The sequence below is a fragment of the Oryzias latipes genome, chromosome 21 (genome assembly GCF_002234675.1).
Source record: "Oryzias latipes chromosome 21, ASM223467v1".
Classification (NCBI taxonomy): domain Eukaryota; kingdom Metazoa; phylum Chordata; class Actinopteri; order Beloniformes; family Adrianichthyidae; genus Oryzias; species Oryzias latipes.
The window spans coordinates 11,867,466-11,885,283 of NC_019879.2; the positions used below are offsets into that span (position 1 = coordinate 11,867,466).

The window sequence follows — 17,818 nt, forward strand, 5'->3', positions numbered from 1 at the left end:
GATCCTCTGATCCCTATGTCCTGCTCTAATCTATGGAGTAAAATACCGTGGTCGATAGTGTCAAAGGCTGCACTGAGGTCCAACAGGACCAGAATAGAAAGTAGTCCCTTTTCTGAGGCCAATAACAAGTCATTAGAGACTCTAACTAGTGCAGTTTCCGTACTGTGGTGAGGTCTAAACCCCGACTGAAAGTCTTCAAAGTGGCTGTTGTCCTGTAGGTGGCAGTAAAGCTGCTTAACTACAACTCTTTCTAGGATTTTAGAAATAAAGGGCAGGTTTGATATCGGTCTATAGTTGGCCAAGATGCTAGGATCCAAACTGGGCTTTTTCAGAAGAGGTTTAACAACTGCATATTTAAAAGACTGTGGCACGTAACACGTTTCCAGAGAGGCATTTATCATTGTTAATATGGGATCATTAATTAGGGGAAAAGTTTCTTTAAAAAGTCTAGTGGGAATTGGGTCTAACAGACACGTTGAGGATTTGGGGGACGTAATAATTGATGTTATTTCCGCTTGATCCACAGCAGTGAAGCAGTCCAATGTTACAGAGGTTTCTATGGATGCCTCCATTTCTACCACTTCAGCCTGTTCTGGGCTGATAGTAGGAATAACTTGATTTAACTTATGTCCAATATTTGAGATTTTACTGTCGAAAAATGTAAGAAAATCATCAGAGCTGAGAGAAACAGGAACATGTGGTTCTACTGAGCTCTGACTGCGAGTTAATTTAGCTATAGTGCTAAAAAGAAATCTTGGATTATTTCCATTCTCTGATATTAAGGTTGAATAGTACTGGCTTCTAGCTCTACGCAGAGCTTTTTTATAATTTAATAGGCTATGTTTCCAGATATCCAGAGACTGCTCTGAACCGGAGCGGCGCCATTCTCTTTCCAATTTACGGGTTTCTTGTTTAAGAGAACGAGTTTCAGCGTTAAACCACGGTGCTACTCGGTTTTGTCTGACGAACTTAGGTTTCAAGGGGGCAACAACATCGAGTGTACTCCTGAGGGCTTGTAAGGCATCATTAACAAACTGGTCATTTATACTAGGACTGATACTATGGGAGCTGGTCTCAGAGTTTTTTCTCAGAATATCACTAAGTACAGGCTGAACTGTGTGTTTAAACTCAGACACAGAACGGTCAGTTAAGGTTCTTCTAAGCTGTTTCTAATTCACTGGTGCAGAGGGATGTTCCAGTGTAAGCTGGAAGGTAATCATAAAGTGATCAGAAATGATGGGGTTAAGAGGAAGGACACTCAGCTGGCTGATCTCTATACCATGGGTTAGAACAAGGTCCAGGGTGTGCTTATGACAGTGAGTGGGTTCATTCACACTTTGGGTGAAACCAACATCATCTAATAAAGCTGCAAAAGCCTTTCCTAGGCAGTCACTGGGGTCATCAACATGAATATTAAAATCCCCTAATATTATAGTTTGATCAGAATCTAAGACAATAGTCGATAGGAAGTCGGAAAACTCAGTTAAAAATTCTGAATATGGGCCGGGGGGGCGATAAATAATTATGAGTAAAACAGGTTTTGGAGTTTTCCTGTTTGGGTGACTTAAAGACAATATGATGTTTTCAAATGAATTATAAGCATTTTTAACTTTAGGGCTGAGAAGTAAGCTAGACTGTGATATTACTGCCAAACCCCCTCCTTTCCCTGAAATCCTGGATTTCTGATAGTTAGCATAAGTGGGGGGGGGTTGCTTCATTCAATCTAACATAGTCATCCTGATGGAGCCAAGTTTCTGTTAAGGCTAAAAGACTAAGGTTGTTATCCGTAATTAACTCGTTGACTAAGAGGGACTTGGAGGAAATGGATCTAATGTTTAATAAACCGCATTTAATTACATCATAATCCTGCTTGTGAGAACTGCTGTCTGTCACTTTAAGGTTTCTAAGACGCGCTCCTTTCATTTGTCTTTCAGCACATAAGCTAAAGCTCGGACCTGCTTGACTTTCCCTGCATGGGTTTTGCACCGGCACTAACCCTAAGGGAGGCTCAGAGGAGCGTTTTACACTGCGCCCGGGTCTCGTCTCTGGATTGTCAGGTTAACAGACTAAGGCTAGCAGAAATGTTTCTAGAAAGAAGAGCGGCACCGTCCCGGGTGGGATGGACGCCGTCTCTCCGCATGAGACCGGGCTTCCCCCAAAACGCGCTCCAGTTATCCACAAAACCAACGCCGTTTTCTGGGCACCATCTAGAAAGCCAGCGGTTAAATGATGAAAAGCGGCTGTACATTTCATCACTGACTAAGTTTGGCAGGGGACCAGAGAAAATTACAGTGTCGGACATCGTCTTAGCCAGTTTACACACCGAAGTTACGTTTAACTTAACCACCTCTGACTGTCTCCGTCGGGCATCATTACCGCCTGCGTGAATCACGACTCGACGGAACCTGGACTTACTCTGAGCTAACATCCTACACTTCAAAAATTGACTGTCTAAATACAAGAAATTTAGACTTATTTTTAGATTATATTGTCTTAAAACAAGTGAAATTATCTGCCAGTGGGGTAAGATAATTTCACTTGATAAGATATCTTAAAATAAGAAAAAATATCTTGGCTTTTAGAAAGAGAGAAACAACTCAAAATTAGTAGTAAAATACTCATTTCAAGCACTATTTTTTAGGTAAAAAAGTCTCAAAACTAGTTTATAAATTCTTCTTTGACAGTTGTTTATTACTCACTTTGAGTAAAAAGACCCTAAAACTAGATAACCGTAAGAAGATATGCTTTTAATTCAAGAGTTATTATACTAGAATTAAGACTTATTGCTAGCTGAATTAAAGCTAGTATTGTGTAATTACTAGCTTTTGTAGCTCAAACCAAGACAAGAAAAATACAAGCATACAGGATTAGTATACAGCAGGGGTCGGGAACCTATGGCTCGCGAGCCATATATGGCTCTTTTGATGGTCACATGTGGCTCGCAGACAAATCTTTAATTATACTTTTTTTTTCATTAGACCAGTCCTTCTCGGTCGCGATGCCAGAGGCGCGCAGTAGTAGCGGTGCTTGGAGAGAAAACTATCAGTTTACTATTATCTATTATTTCACAGAGTTTGTTCCACCCGGAAACCTGTGAATTGCCGTGCCTAAAACTGCACGCTCCCGTCTTTGAGGAAGAGCGCGCAGTTGCGGGGACGGGATGTGTGAGGAAGAAAGCGGGGGGGGGGGGGGGGGGGGGGGCAGCAGGTGAATCGCGCAGGGATGGTAAAAACGTAAACCCGCTGCCTGTCACTCACTGCGGCGTGTGAGTGTGTGTTTGGCTCCGAGTCTGCATGTGAGCAGTCTTTCTCACATCTACAGAACATTCAGACCTACGATCACGTTTAGAGTCTCAACGCCTGCACGAAGCAGAAACTCACCACGGATCAACCAGACTAGACCATCAGCAGAACTACCACGAGAAATACTCATCATTTATCAGCAACAGCATAACGATGTTATTAAAAAGAATCCACAGACTTATTGTACTTTAAAAATGTTGAAATTACATCAAATGCACACATTCATTTGTATTTTTAGTTTTAAAAATATTGTCGCGGACTCAGTTTAACTTGGCTGTTGGGCCGCGTTAAAAGTTCTGGAGTTCATGGAACGCATCGATCAAGCAGTGATCTGATTGGCTCTTAGTTCTGTCGCTCAGCCTGTTGTTAGGTAGTTTGGACCAATGGGGTTCAGCTATGGGCCGAATAAGGGAAATGCGAGGACTGGAGCGGGAGCAGGGGAATATAAAGTTGGGAGAAGCGCTCTCTCTCGTCTCGGCGGGTGAGAATAAGGAGTTGCTGAATTAATTGTTGGGCGTTTGTTGCGGTTTACAGTAACCAGAATAAAGAACCTTAAAAGAGGTTAAGTCTCCGTGCCTCAGTGTGGGAAAGGGACGCTACATTATTGTATGTATGGCTCTTTCAAAATTACATTTAAAAATATGTGGCGTTTATGGCTCTCTTGGCCAAAAAGGTTCCCGACCCCTGGTATACAGTAAACCCTTGTTTATCGCGGGGGTTACGTTCCAAAAAGAACCCGTGATAGGCAAAATCCGTGAAGTAGAAACCTCTATTTTTTAACAATTATTATACAATTAAATACTCTGTTATACATTGAAAAGAAAGAACAAACCATTTTACAGGCTCAAACATTTGTTTCACAAATCAAAGTACTTTAAAGACGTTTTTTTTTTCAACAAATAACTTCTGTACTGTACTGTCAAATAATAATTTTAATCATCAATGTGAACAGAAGGCTTCAAATCGCGGAGATTAGCCCCGCCCACCGCGACCCGAAGAATTGGATTAAACGGGAGAAAATTTAAAATGATCATGAAAAAAATACAAAGTACAAACGGACAAATAGTGGCTCAGGTGTATTTCAATGCTCTTCAGTCTGAGAAGTTGCAGTGTTTTCTCCTTCTCAAGCCCGCGGTGCAGCTGTGTTTGTTCGGGAGAAGAACATAGTGATTGACAGTTGGTGTTGCTCTTTTTCTATGGGTTTTAGAGAAACTTGAAATTGCAAGATGATTTGCATGTACGTAATTTGGAAAGCTGATTTACGTACGTGTACATATTAAACTGCAACATTATTGACGCGCAGGTAGAGAAGAAGCGGAGTGACTTTTTTAGCCAATCAGAATGCAGAACACAATGCACAATGCAAATCCGTGAAGTAGCGAAACCGTGAAAAGTAAACCGCGTTATAGCAAGGGATCACTGTACTTAACAATATTTATTTATATTGCTTTTTTCAAAATTGCTTTGAATACACTGTTAACATAGAATACTTCTGCTTCTACAAATACAAAGAACTGCTTGAAGCATTTCAACATAAAATTTAACATAGGTTTACAGCTAAATCTTAATGAACGCTGATGCAGGCCATACTAGTAAATAATCTGAGGTTAAGAGAAATAAGAAAAAGAGTGTCTCTGGTTAACATCACCAAACAAGGCATTCATTTCTCACCGTGAAAGCTCTACCACTCAGTAAAAACGTTTCACTCTGCCAAAACATTTTTTATGAACTTGTGGTGTCCCGCTCGTGAATATTGTCCTTCAATATTTCTGTCTGACTGACAAAGTAGGGTTGCCACAAACTTGGGATGGGTAAGATGGAAGGTGTAGTGGTAAGCCAACAGATAAAACAACCTATGGCCAAGATCTTCTTTGGCAAAGGTGGTGATGGGAGTTTCTCCACTTGCCACGAGACAGCAGGACCCATCAAAGAGCAACACCGGGCTGGAGAAAGATCTCTTCTTCAGGTATTTGGCAGGATCATCTGTTGGCTAAAGATAAAAATAATTAGGGTAAAACAGTTTATGTTGTAACTTTTACTAAAAATGTTTTGTTAGTAATAATGAAACATCACTAGGGTCGTATTTGCCATTTTGAAAATTAATATAATTTTTGTAGATGCTTGTATTTAGGCTTTTTAGGTGTCATTAACACCATTTTGCATATCTAGTGGCAGAAAAAAAAACAGAAATAAATGCTGGGATCCTCACATTATTCCTTCCAGTCTCTACCCACAGTTATTACAGACCATCAGAGACAAACAAAAATCAAGCACAAAATCAAAGTTTCAAATGGGAACAAAAACTCACCTCTAGAACATGCAGCAATGCTTCACTAGCATGTGCCAGTTTCTTAAGGGGTGAAGTTGGAGATGGGAAAAGCGTTGGGAGTGCTCTGAAGAGTGCAACGTTGTGTTCAACTAAAATAGAACAATATAATAGAATAACTCAGTTATTAACTTCATTTTCAGCTTAATGTTGAGTTTACATTAAATTGAATATCAGTTTGCATAATAACAACGCAATTCTGACCAACACCTCTGAAAACATTATGCAAAAAAAGACAGTAAAATGAGTTACCTCCACTTAAGTTCATGGGAGGCTTCAACACTTTTTTCCAAACTCTGTAAAACTGCACTAGTGAGCAGAAGTCTTCCCATCTGTCCTGTACTTGACATCTGAATTTGCCGTTTCCCATATCCTGGATCCACCGCAGCTCCTCCATCACCTAAAACACAAGTAACATACAAAAATGCCTCCTTAGTAAAGATGGGCGGTGGGGGGAACAACCAATCAAAAACACAAGTAAATTGCTTACATGATGAAGCTCCTTGAAACATGGATATGCCTCCAGAATCTTTGTAGGTCTATCATCTTCTTTTAGGACATCACTTTCAATGAAGGCTTTTCTTGACTGAAATCCGAGGTCAAGGATCTGGCAGACAGCATCTTGGTTTGGTTTTGGTTCTCTATACATCTATCGAGGCTATCCGTTTCTGCCAAAATGAAAAATAAAAATCAGTGAAGATATCAGACATATTCTGAATTATACAATGGGTTTTAGCCGACATGAACTGTTATACTTCCATTATTTATTAGAGCAACATAAATGTGAAAGCATCTTACACTGCTGTATATAAAAGCTTGTTTACAATGTAAATGTAAACAACAATAGCTGTAATGTCTCAATATCAACAATATCAATATCCAATGGTATAAGGATAATTAAGGTAGGTCAAAAAAATAAGAAAAGGTAAAGCATTTTAAGTGATCACATAGAGGGCATAATTTTATTCCTGAAGGAAACAGCAAAACAACATATTTGCAATCTGAATCAAAGATACGAGTTCTTAGTGTCATAACCTTCTCATAACTTGTCTAATCCAAGTAAGGGAGGTATCATTGCAAAGCTAGTCAGAGAACTACATGAATTAAGGTTGATATCAAATCCATTTTTACTTCATTATCAACAAATAATAAGTAATTACGAATATAACCAAAAAGATTGTACAGTTCAATTAAGCTAAACAGATGCTGTGAGGCAGAGTAAACACTGAAATCTTCTTCATGGCATATATGTTTATAAAATGATCCATTTTTAGCTGACCAAAAAAACCTTTGGAAACAGATATCCTATTTACACTATTTTCCTTTTACATTTTAACTTTTCAAGTTAATAAATAAGAGAGATTCCAGACTCGTTTCCTGGGTTTGAACTATCATGTGGCTCTATGTGTAAAAATACTTTGAAGTACTTTCAAAAGTCATTATTGATTTTTATAAATAAATAAAACAATAATAAAACTGCTGTTTTATTTATTTATTATTTTATACCACAATCCAATAGTATTTCATTAAGCTACGTTTGCTCCTTTATGTTTGTAGACATTGGTTGCAGCCTATCAGTTTACTCAAAACCTGTCACATGACCTCATGTCCCAGCATTCACTTCTTGGACGGAGCCTTGCAAACGGGGGGAACAGCCCCTGCTCGCTTTTGATTACTGATTAAATTTCCGGGAGGTGAAGATAACTACAACAAAAAATATTAGCCTGCATGCATAGTACGCACCGATCTAGTGACGCTCATTCATAAAACGGAGAAAACACTGCAGCCTCGCGTTCCTCTAAATGGAAGAAATTCTGGTGGCTAAGCTAGGTCATACGAACATGCCTAGAAGAGACGGAATGCCGCTCTGCTACTGGCTGCCTCGTCACACTTGTCGACTAGCTTGGATACCTAGCTGTCATTAGGCTTCGGGGAACAATATTTGTTCACATTGAGTGAAGTAATAATATTTAATAAAATAAAAATAGTCTCAGAAAAACTTACCGAACAGGCTATCAGAAGGGTCTGGTTCAAAGTGGCTGCTGCTTTTCCCTCTCTTTCCAACCGTCAGGACAGGCGCAACCAAATGACTTGAGGGGGGTGGGGGTGAGAGGGTTACCGCAAAACATGTACCTTTGTCCACAAAGTTGTATGATGTAATTAGAAGATATTATACACACTACTTTAAAACTCACCTCTATTATTGTTGTATGGTAATACTAGGGAAAATAAATTTTGTGTTATTTATGAAACCCTCCCGTCCCCCCATTCCCTTCTTAGCTGGTATTGACCGCAGGAGGAAAAGGAGTACCGTATGTTCATGTTATTTCAGACTTTGAGATAGTCCAGATTGTTTTTGCACCCGTTTTACCAATGCAGAGCGTATTAAGACTTACAAATCTGATTGAACAGCATCTGAAACGATTTAAGCCATTGTTTCCTTAGAAAACTGTAATTCCTAAGCAACACTGCCTTTGCATCTCCCTGTTAAAATTATTTATCTTGGTTGTTTAGACATATGTGTATTATGTTTGAGTCAAAGCACATTTTTTAAACAATGGTCATCTAAACTAAACTTCAGAAATGTCTGTTAATCACTTGTCAACCATAATCAGCTTTTTGAATGCTGTCAAAATGATATCAGCACAGAGCATCCCATATATTTTTACATGAGAAGGAGTTGGGCCTTGTCTCAGAAATAATTAATTTGGAACACATTACAGGAAAGATTGGAAGGTTTTGTGACAGTTGTGTTCTGTTACTGATTTGCACAAGGGTTATCCCTTTTTCTATCTATCTTAGATGACCCCCCCCCCCTTCCATTGACATGTTCTCCCTACCATGACAAAGGTGGAAAGATTTCATGTTATCCATGGACACCAGTGAAGATCAAAAATCATTGAAGAAAAAAGGTTCAGAGCACTGTCTAGTGGGTCTAGATGACCCAACTCCTAATGTTAAAGTGCCTAGGATAGCACAAGGGTTACAGAACAGGTATAGCAATATTACTTTTCTTAACAGCTTTGTTGCTGTTGCAGTGTTCAAGTCCACATGTTACTAGGTCTTGAAACAAGTCTTTACAGCTAAAAGTGGTCACAAAATAAAAATTCAAGCCTCTGCGAGTAATTTATCTTGTTGTACATGTAAAATGACTAATTTTAGCCTTTATAAAACTAAGTAAGAAATAAAAGACTAATAATCTTGTAACAAGATTAATAATCTAATGAATTCTTCTCTTGCATAGTAAATTATTCTTAAAACAAGTTTTAAATGATTATTGGACTAAATTTAAGATTATAATTCTAGGTTAGAAACTTCATTTTTGCAGTGTAAAGTTCCCCTCGATGTCACCAACTCTGGCCCCCGGATAACACCTGACTGTAGCCGCTGGGAGCTCCACGTTTCTAACTTCAGAAGAGCCTATAACAAGAGTTGAGTGTTCAGCGGGTGTGTCGCCGAGGGGGGAGAACCTATTACTAACGTGGAGTCTCGGGTGCTCTAAGATTTTGCGTTTAGCACTATGTTTCCTCCCAACCGGTACAAACCCCTGACTGTCTCCCGGCTGTTGGGAGGGCGCTGGGGTGCTAGCTAAGTTAGCCCTGGTAGCGCAGCCCGCACTACGAGTAACGACCTGGCTAGCCGGCTTAGCTTCCACTGTGTGGAGCCGCGCTTCTAACTGCTCCAGCCTGGCCTCCAAGTCTAACACAAGACTACACTTAACACACCTACCGCTATCTTCACTAAAGGAGGCAGGATCATCACTAAACATATGGCACATGGGGCAGGAGAGAGGAGGAGAGGCGGAAGGAGTGGTGGCCATGCTAGGTTTTAAGCTAAGGCTAGCGGTGTTTAGGTAAAGAGAAGTGGTCTATTTAGCAAAATGAGAAAGTGAACAGCAAGCGGTTTAACAGTGGTGAATTCGCTAATAAAAGGTACTAGATGTGAATATTAACCCAGATAACCCTTAGAGTAAGCAATAGTAGTAAGGCTAATGCCAAACAAGAGGACAGCAGTCACACACGACTAGCACTGGGAATATCTCACCCGGAAATGACGTCGCAGCAGCACATTTTGAGTTCATAAAATCATCACAGAGAAAGTCTCTGCTTCAACTTCCGCAGTGAAAGCTGCGTCTTAATCTGACGTCCGTGTTTCCATCTGACAGAGTTTGAAGCCAAAGCCATGCCCCCCCCCCTCCCCTCTGTACCTGTTCACCTCTTCACATCCTCCACAGCTGAAGGTTGTTTTCCCCTGCGCTCCTCAATGTGTCCTACACAGTGCAAAATACGGTCATCATAGCAGCAGGTTGACTCAATAGTCGGGGCGCTCCAGCACAGCACAAAGATGAAAACACCGCACGCAGGTTATAGCAGGGATAGAGCGGGTTAAGGAAATTAATTGAAGAAGGCGGTCCACTGAAGAAATATTCAATACTTTACTAATTTTATATATATATATATATATATATATATATATATATATATATATATATATATATATATATATATATATATATATATATGTTTTTAATTTATGTGTATATATGTATGTGACAAAGTAGTTTTCTACTTGTCACCCGTCTGTCATAACTCATCACCTTTAAACACATAATGCATAATCACCTCTTTGATTTTTGTAATGTTTCTCACCTTCTCTTCCTGTTGCCCAAGGAACAAAATGGTGGCCAAGGCCTTACTTCCTGTTTAATAGTTGGGCACAGGAAGTGGAAAGAATTTGGATTTCTTTGTATATACATTTTGTTGTAATGATTTCAGTTTTTTTATTTATGTATGTCTTTATTTGCAGGACTTTAACTGTATTATTTACAAGACATTTCTATCTTTTGTTATTTGAAATGTTTGTTTAAATGTGACTTCCTTCCTGGGTGTGGCCAGCCAATTAACTGGAGCCAATAAAAGAGAAGGAGCTCAGTGTGGAGGGATGTGTGAGCTGTGCAGCCAGAGTGTGAGACCAGAGAATAAAACCTGTTCCTGAACTTAAGAGTCATCTGCCTCCTATGTACACCAGGCCACTCTTGTCACATCACAGTGTGACATTTTGGTGTCAGAAGTGGGATTGAAGGCCTGTAGGAGGCAGCACAAAGATGACAACCAGGCAAAAGAAACCTCCAAATGAGAGCCGCCCAGAAGTTTCCTCGGATGTTGGTGACCAGCCGGGTGCAGCAGGTGGCCAATCTGAAGATGCCGGCAGTGAGGCTGAACTTAATAGTCTTCTTCGTGGCCTGCTGCAACAGCAAGCAGAGCGAGACTGGCGTCAGGAGGACAGGCGTCAGGAGGACCGGTGGAGAAGAATCCAGCACCAGTTTGTTCAACTCCAGCAGGAGGTTCAGAAGGACCGTCAGGAGCGGACAGAAGTGCTGGCTGGCTCCACATCCCCCATTCTTCAAGCAGCGGAGAGTGGTTCACCTTCTCAATACAGGTCAGTGGGACATCGGCACTCCAGTTTTGAGAGGTATCCAGGATGGAAAAGCCCCAAAATGCAGCCCTACAATGATGGTGAGGACATTGAACATTATTTAATCACCTTTGAAAGAATCGCTCAGGCCTGCCGGTGGCCTCAAGATGAGTGGGCCTTACACCTTGCTCCTTTATTGACTGGTAAAGCACGCTCAGCATATGTTGCAATGGATGCTGATGACACAATGGACTATGCTTGTGTCAAGTATGCTCTGTTACAGAAGTTTGAGATCAATTCAGAGACATAACGGATGAGATTTCGTTCCAGTGCCCTGGGTGTAGGAGAAACTCCGAGAGAGCTACAGGTTCGTCTCAAAGACCTGTATGTGAAATGGATGAGTCCTAGTGGAAAGACGAAGGAACAAATTGGAGACACCATCATCATGGAGCAGTTTCTGAAGGTGGTGAGCCCAGAACTGCGTACGTGGATAAAGGAGCGGAACCCGAAGACATCAAAGGAAGCAGCGGACCTGGCTGAATCCTTCCTGGCTGCTCGTCGTCAGTTGAAAGAGACTCGCCAAACTCCCCCTCACCCACACACTTCTTGGGGTAAGCCTGCGGGTCAGAAAGACTTCACAACCAGACTATGTCTGTTCCACCTAGAATGTATAAATGGGAAGCAAAAGACAAGGCTAAATTAGCATGTCATGTTTGTGGTCAGCTGGGTCACTTTAAAAATGAATGTCCAACTTTACATGCTAAAAACTACATGTGTTGTGCTTCAATGGAACCTGTAAGTAAATTGGAGAACCATGTAACAGACACTGGGTTGGAAAAACTTACAGTTGGTGTAAAAATTGAAGACAAACACTTTGAAGCCCTCCTTGATTCAGGAAGTAACCGCACCCTGGTTCGACAAGACAGTCTTCCAGGAGGTGTTATGTTTTCTGAGGGTACAATTGACATTTATTGTATTCATGGTGACAGAGTTCAATACCCTATTGCTGAAATAGAACTTCTGGTCGAAGGGAAGCCATTTTCTTCAAGAGTTGGTGTGTTGGAAAAACTGCCTTACCCGGTGGTATTAGGTAGTGATCTCCCTATTCTTGCTGAACTGATAGCTAAGCAATCGCAGGAAGTTCTGAACTGTGAAAAATGTTTTCTGGCTGTTACTAGATCTAGAAGTAAGAAAGAACAGGATATGTCATCAAATGCATGGAGAGAGTTGTCATTTGCTGATGGAGATGCATCCGGGTTCGAGACTTGTTCTAAGTCTAAGGAACGAAAAACTAGATCACAGCGAAGACAGGACAAGGTTAGGGGTACCAAACTAACTAATGTACTTTCTGGTCCAGCAGAAAATGACACTTTTACTCTCCCAAGTAATGTCTCAAAAATGCAGAAAGAAGACCCTTCACTTAAGCATTTGTTTGCTGCGTGCGTCCCTGACTCAACTCAAGTATCTGGCCCTCGACGGGAGGTATTTGTTGTTAAAGGTGGTCTACTCTATCGCCATAGTTGAATCGGAGACCAATTGGTTGTTCCGCAGAGTTTGAGGCCTACAATCCTTAAACTAAGTCATTCGATTCCCTGGGCAGGACACTTAGGTCAAATGAAAACATTCTCATGTATGGTTCCACGTTTCTACTGGCCAAATCAGTATGCAGATACAGTGAAGATGTGTCAGTCTTGTCCTGAATGCCAGTTGACGGCACCTGTTGGAAAGGGGGAAAGAGCTCCACTTGTTCCTATGCCCATCATAGATGTACCTTTTGCTCGCATTGCTATGGACATTGTAGGCCCACTAGAACGAAGTGGTACAGGTCATAAATACATCCTAGTAGTGTGTGACTATGCCACAAGGTACCCAGAAGCTTTCCCTTTGAAAAGGATTAAAGCCCGCCAAATAGTCAACTGCCTCATCCAGCTGTTTTCCAGAGTTGGAATTCCATGTGAGATCATTACAGATCAGGGCACCAACTTCACCTCAAATCTGTTAAAGGATGTCTACAGGCTGCTCGGAATTCGAGGAGTGAAGACCAGTCCTTACCATCCCCAGACGGACGGCCTTGTGGAGCGTTTCAATAAGACTTTGAAGTCTATGTTGAGAAAGTTTGTCAATGACACTGGCTCGGACTGGGATCAATGGCTTCCATTTTTGATGTTTGCCTACAGAGAGGTTCCTCAGGCATCCACAGGTTTTTCGCCCTTCCAACTGATGTATGGACACCCGGTGCGGGGCCCCTTGGATGTTCTGAAGGAAACCTGGGAGGGTCCTGCCCCACAGCAGAAGTGTGGTGAGCTGTCTTATGTTCTGAAAATGAGAGACAAACTTGAAAACTTTCAAGCATTAGCAACTGCCCATATGACCCAAGTCCAAAAGAAGCAGAAAACATCACTATGACAAAGCTTCCAGGAGGAGAATTTTCCAGGAAGGCCAAAAGGTTCTGTTGCTGTTGCCGACATCTGAAAGCAGCCTTCTGGCAAAGTGGCAAGGTCCCTACACGGTAACAAAGAAAACGGGCCCTGTAACCTATGAACTCTTCCTTCCAGAACGTCGGAAACAACATCAAGTGTTTCGTGTGAACCTGCTGAAAAAGTGGTCTGAAGAGGAACATTCTACAGCTTTGTGGGCACGTGCTGTGCAAGATGAAGAGGTTGAGGAGCAGTACCTCCCAACATCAAAAGAGATTCGGTTTCCTGATTCAAGTCATCTTCCAGCGGAGAAACGCCAGCAGCTTGAAACGTGCATTCCAAGAGGGGTTTTCAGTTCAAAACCAGGCTGTACGCACTTGATTGAACATCGGATTCGCCTTAAAACAACTGCTCAAAAGCCGGTGAGGGACACTTCCTGTCGCATCCCTGCTCGTCTGGTTCCCCAGCTAAAGGACGATGTACAAGAGATGCTCGCAAATGGCATTATTGAACCCTCTCGCAGTGAATGGTGCAGTCCTGTGGTCCTGGTACCCAAGAAGGATGATCCAAACCTCAGGTTTTGTGTTAACTTCTCAAAGTTGAACGCTGTTTCTGCTTTTGACTCCTATCCTATGCCTAGGGTGGATGAACTGATTGAGCGCCTGGGAAATGCCACCTTTCTCACAACCTTGGACCTTTGTAAAGGGTACTGGCAAGTACCACTAACAGAAGACTCAAAAGATCTGACCACATTCAGAGTTCCTACCGGTCTCTTCAGGTTCAGAGTAATGCCATTTGGTCTGCACGGAGCGCCTGCGACATTCCAGAGGTTGGTGGATGAAGTGTTGAGAGGAGCGGAGGACTATGCAGCGGCCTACATTGATGACATTGTTGTCTTCAGCCGGTCTTGGGATGAACACGTCCAGCACTTATCAGACATATTCCAACGGATTCAGAATGCAGGGCTGGTAATAAATGCAAGAAAATGTCAAATAGCAAAAACTCAGGTTGAGTACTTGGGCTATGTAATAGGAGGGGGTAAGATTCGCCCTCAAGTGGGTAAAGTAGATGCGGTTTTTGCTGCGCCTCTACCTAACACAAAGAGAAGGCTTAGATCATTTTTGGGATTAGTTGGTTGGTACCGCCGACTTATTCCAGACTTTACATCCAGATCAGCCCTTCTCACTGACATGACTCGCAAATCCAGCCCAGTGAAAGTCAAATGGAACCCTGAGTCTGAAAAAGCATTCAATGACTTAAAGACCTGTCTATGTCAAGAACCCGTTTTGCAATGTCCAGATTTCACTCTTCCATTTACAGTTCAGACAGATGCATCTGGGGTAGGATTGGGTGCGGTGTTACTGCAAGGGCCAGAGGGGCATCAATTTCCAGTGCAGTATATCAGCAGGAAACTATTTCCAAGAGAGATAAGGTATTCAACAATTGAAAAAGAAGCATTGGCAATAAAATGGGCTCTTGACTCCTTAAAATATTACCTAATCGGTAAACCGTTTATTCTTGAGACTGACCATCGTGCTTTGCAGTGGATTCATAGGATGAAAGACACTAATGCTAGAATCACCAGATGGTATTTATCTCTCCAGCCATTTTGTTTTCACGTCAAGTACAAGTCGGGAAACCAGAATGTAGTGGCAGACTTTTTGTCCCATGACTCTGACGAGTAACGGCTTTTAAGGGGGGGGGGGGGGGGGGGGGGGGGGGGGTGACAAAGTAGTTTTCTACTTGTCACCCGTCTGTCATAACTCATCACCTTTAAACACATAATGCATAATCACCTCTTTGATTTTTGTAATGTTTCTCACCTTCTCTTCCTGTTGCCCAAGGAACAAAATGGTGGCCAAGGCCTTACTTCTTGTTTAATAGTTGGGCACAGGAAGTGGAAAGAATTTGGATTTCTTTGTATATACATTTTGTTGTAATGACTTCAGTTTGTTTATTTATGTATGTCTTTATTTGCAGGACTTTAACTGTATTATTTACAAGACATTTCTATCTTTTGTTATTTGAAATGTTTGTTTAAATGTGACTTCCTTCCTGGGTGTGGCCAGCCAATTAACTGGAGCCCATAAAAGAGAAGGAGCTCAGTATAGAGGGATGTGTGAGCTGTGCAGCCAGAGTGTGAGACCAGAGAATAAAACCTGTTCCTGAACTTAAGAGTCATCTGCCTCCTATGTACACCAGGCCACTCTTGTCACATCACAGTGTGACAATGTATATATGATACACAAAAACTTGTCACGTGCACAAACTTGCACCTGGCGTCAGCCGGTCGGTCCCGTATGCGCTTCAAAGCTTTCTCTGGGGCGAAACACCGACTATACATGACGTTCAACCAGAGCAGTAGTGACACACGATCGGAATGAACCGTTTACATGAACAACGATCGGATCAACAATCGGCATAACCCACCTCGATCGGAAAGAAATTTTGATCCGTACAAGTCTGATCAGGGCAGAGTATTCCGAACAGCGTGTTTGCATGACACATTTTTCTTCCGATCAGGCGTTCTTTCCGATTACTTTTGTCCATGTAAACGCAGCTATTGCCGTCTGGCTTCGCCAGTTTTCCGCAGTCAATGGCCTGAACCAAGTGAGATGTAAAGTCACAGGATTATTTAGGAAGGTGTTTTATATCTCTCTGGCAGATATTATTCTGGCAAATATAATATTCAAGAAAAGTCCAACCAATGGAAAGAGTGTGCTTTAAAACACTTCGTGCAGAACATTTCCTCTCAGCGAGAAGTGCTTCAATTGTATAAGATGCACATAAAAACGTTCAAATAACAACAGTGCATTTTATTACCCAGAGCGCCTTGCATATAGATAAATTCTGGTTGTGCTTTTTGATGTTAAAGCAATTTTTAGAGATACACAGTGTTCTGTCCAAATGTTGGCTTGGATGTTATGACAAAATACACTAACAGCTGAAGTGTAGCAGTGTCAGGCTGTTTTTTTTTTTTTGTATCTTTATTTTTACGTGTTACTAACAATGTTGGGGTTTAGCGTTGTCACAGTAATGCTTGTTCTAGCTGTATCAGTCTGTTTTTTTATGTGTTGCTAACGAGTTTGGGTGTTACAGGTATTGTAAATATGCTAATGCATTAACGCTTTTAACTTGTAATATGTTACAAACAAGTTCTGGAGTTACTGTGAACACAGTAAATAAAGTCTTTGTGACACATGGACTTATATCTAAGTCCTTTGTCTCACTTAATGCGCCTTATAGTTAGGTGTGCCACAGTTTCAATTTAATTTATTGATGGTGCGTCTTAAAATCCAGAGCGCCCTGTAGTGTGGTATATAACAGAGTGTAATGTACACCTCCAGCAAACGAAAAAATTCAGTTTGAAAAAGAGCATATTTGGGATGTAGAAAATACGCAGGGCGGGCCATTCCATTCCGATACATCCACTCGTAGACATATAGATCCATGTACGTCTCTGTTTTGCTCGTCTGAGCTGGCATCTTGGATCAAAACTGTACGGATAGCTCCAATATTGCTCACCATTTTGGTTGCTAATATTAAGTTGGGGGTGTGAGGGCTGTAAGCTAGCTGGAGAGACTGTCAACAGAGCGTTCTCATATAGACCAAACGATGATCGAAGTGAGACTTCAAAGTGCCTTGAATAAATTGTCCGTTTCCTCAGAGCAGTGTAGGGAGGGTCCATAACGGTGCACTGCTTTGTCACCTGTGCACCCTTTGACACGTAGCCAAACTGTGTTGCTGCAAAGAGGCCAGTTATACTCTTCTTGTAGACTTGATCCTGTAGCTTGCACCTCTATCCTAATATGGACACGGAGTGACCTGCAGCATTGTGTAGCAATGACTTTAAGTCAGACTGCACAAATGACAGGTAGAACATATTCACCTGAGCTCAGGATTCTAACTAGCTCAGGTGTCTCATTCGGGATTTCCCACATTTTCTTTCTCTGTCTCCAAATCAGGACAATGTCCCGGTGGCTTACTCTCTTCTAGATGCTGGTGTTTTGATTGCTTGCTGTGATCCGGTTCGAAACATGATCCTGTTCTATTTTCATTCAATCTTTGTAAAAACTGCTCTTTGGGAAACCCCTGAAATATAACTTGAACAATTTCACACTGCATGTTTAACCTTAAACTAGTTATTAATGTCACTGTAAAAACAAAAGTTTCCTTTTTGAAGTGATGATCTATTGAAGCCTACAGGTCACAGGACCGAATTCAATCATGAAAAACTCTCCTCATAAGTTTTCACCTATAAACTCTCAGAGGTGTGTTCAGAAGAGTTGCATTTGTTCTTTTTGCAAAGAATATTGGAAGAACTGTCCATCAGTGTGTCTGCAGCACAGTCAGAGCAA

General features: G+C 41.5%; 1 protein-coding gene across 2 annotated transcripts; it reads right to left on the reverse strand.

Moving 5' to 3' along the window:
• Positions 1-4,718: 4,718 nt before the first annotated feature.
• Positions 4,719-8,433, reverse strand: LOC101162820. Of its 2 annotated transcripts, none has more exons than XM_023951146.1 (5): positions 7,633-8,433; positions 6,119-6,296; positions 5,881-6,028; positions 5,611-5,720; positions 4,719-5,292 (listed from the first exon to the last, which is right to left on the reverse strand). In XM_023951146.1, exons 2-5 carry the CDS (start codon positions 6,275-6,277, stop codon positions 5,005-5,007), a joined length of 705 nt encoding a protein of 234 aa, XP_023806914.1. In that variant the 5' UTR covers positions 6,278-6,296; positions 7,633-8,433; the 3' UTR covers positions 4,719-5,004. The 2 variants fall into 2 exon arrangements, 1 of the variants encoding a protein (XP_023806914.1); XR_002872553.1 differs by lacking the exon at positions 4,719-5,292 and adding an exon at positions 5,299-5,467 and having other exon boundaries at positions 7,633-8,431.
• Between the last annotated feature and the right edge of the window lie 9,385 nt (positions 8,434-17,818).

Bases quoted from the DNA above. Each gene is read 5' to 3' on its own strand.
- LOC101162820 (XM_023951146.1), bottom strand. From the start codon at position 6,277: ATGTATAGAGAACCAAAACCAAACCAAGATGCTGTCTGCCAGATCCTT. The intron at 6,029-6,118 runs GTAAGCAATTTA...CTTGTGTTTTAG, and splicing joins GTTTCAAGGAGCTTCATCAT to GTGATGGAGGAGCTGCGGTG. The intron at 5,293-5,610 runs GTGAGTTTTTGT...TTTTATCTTTAG, and splicing joins CATTGCTGCATGTTCTAGAG to CCAACAGATGATCCTGCCAA.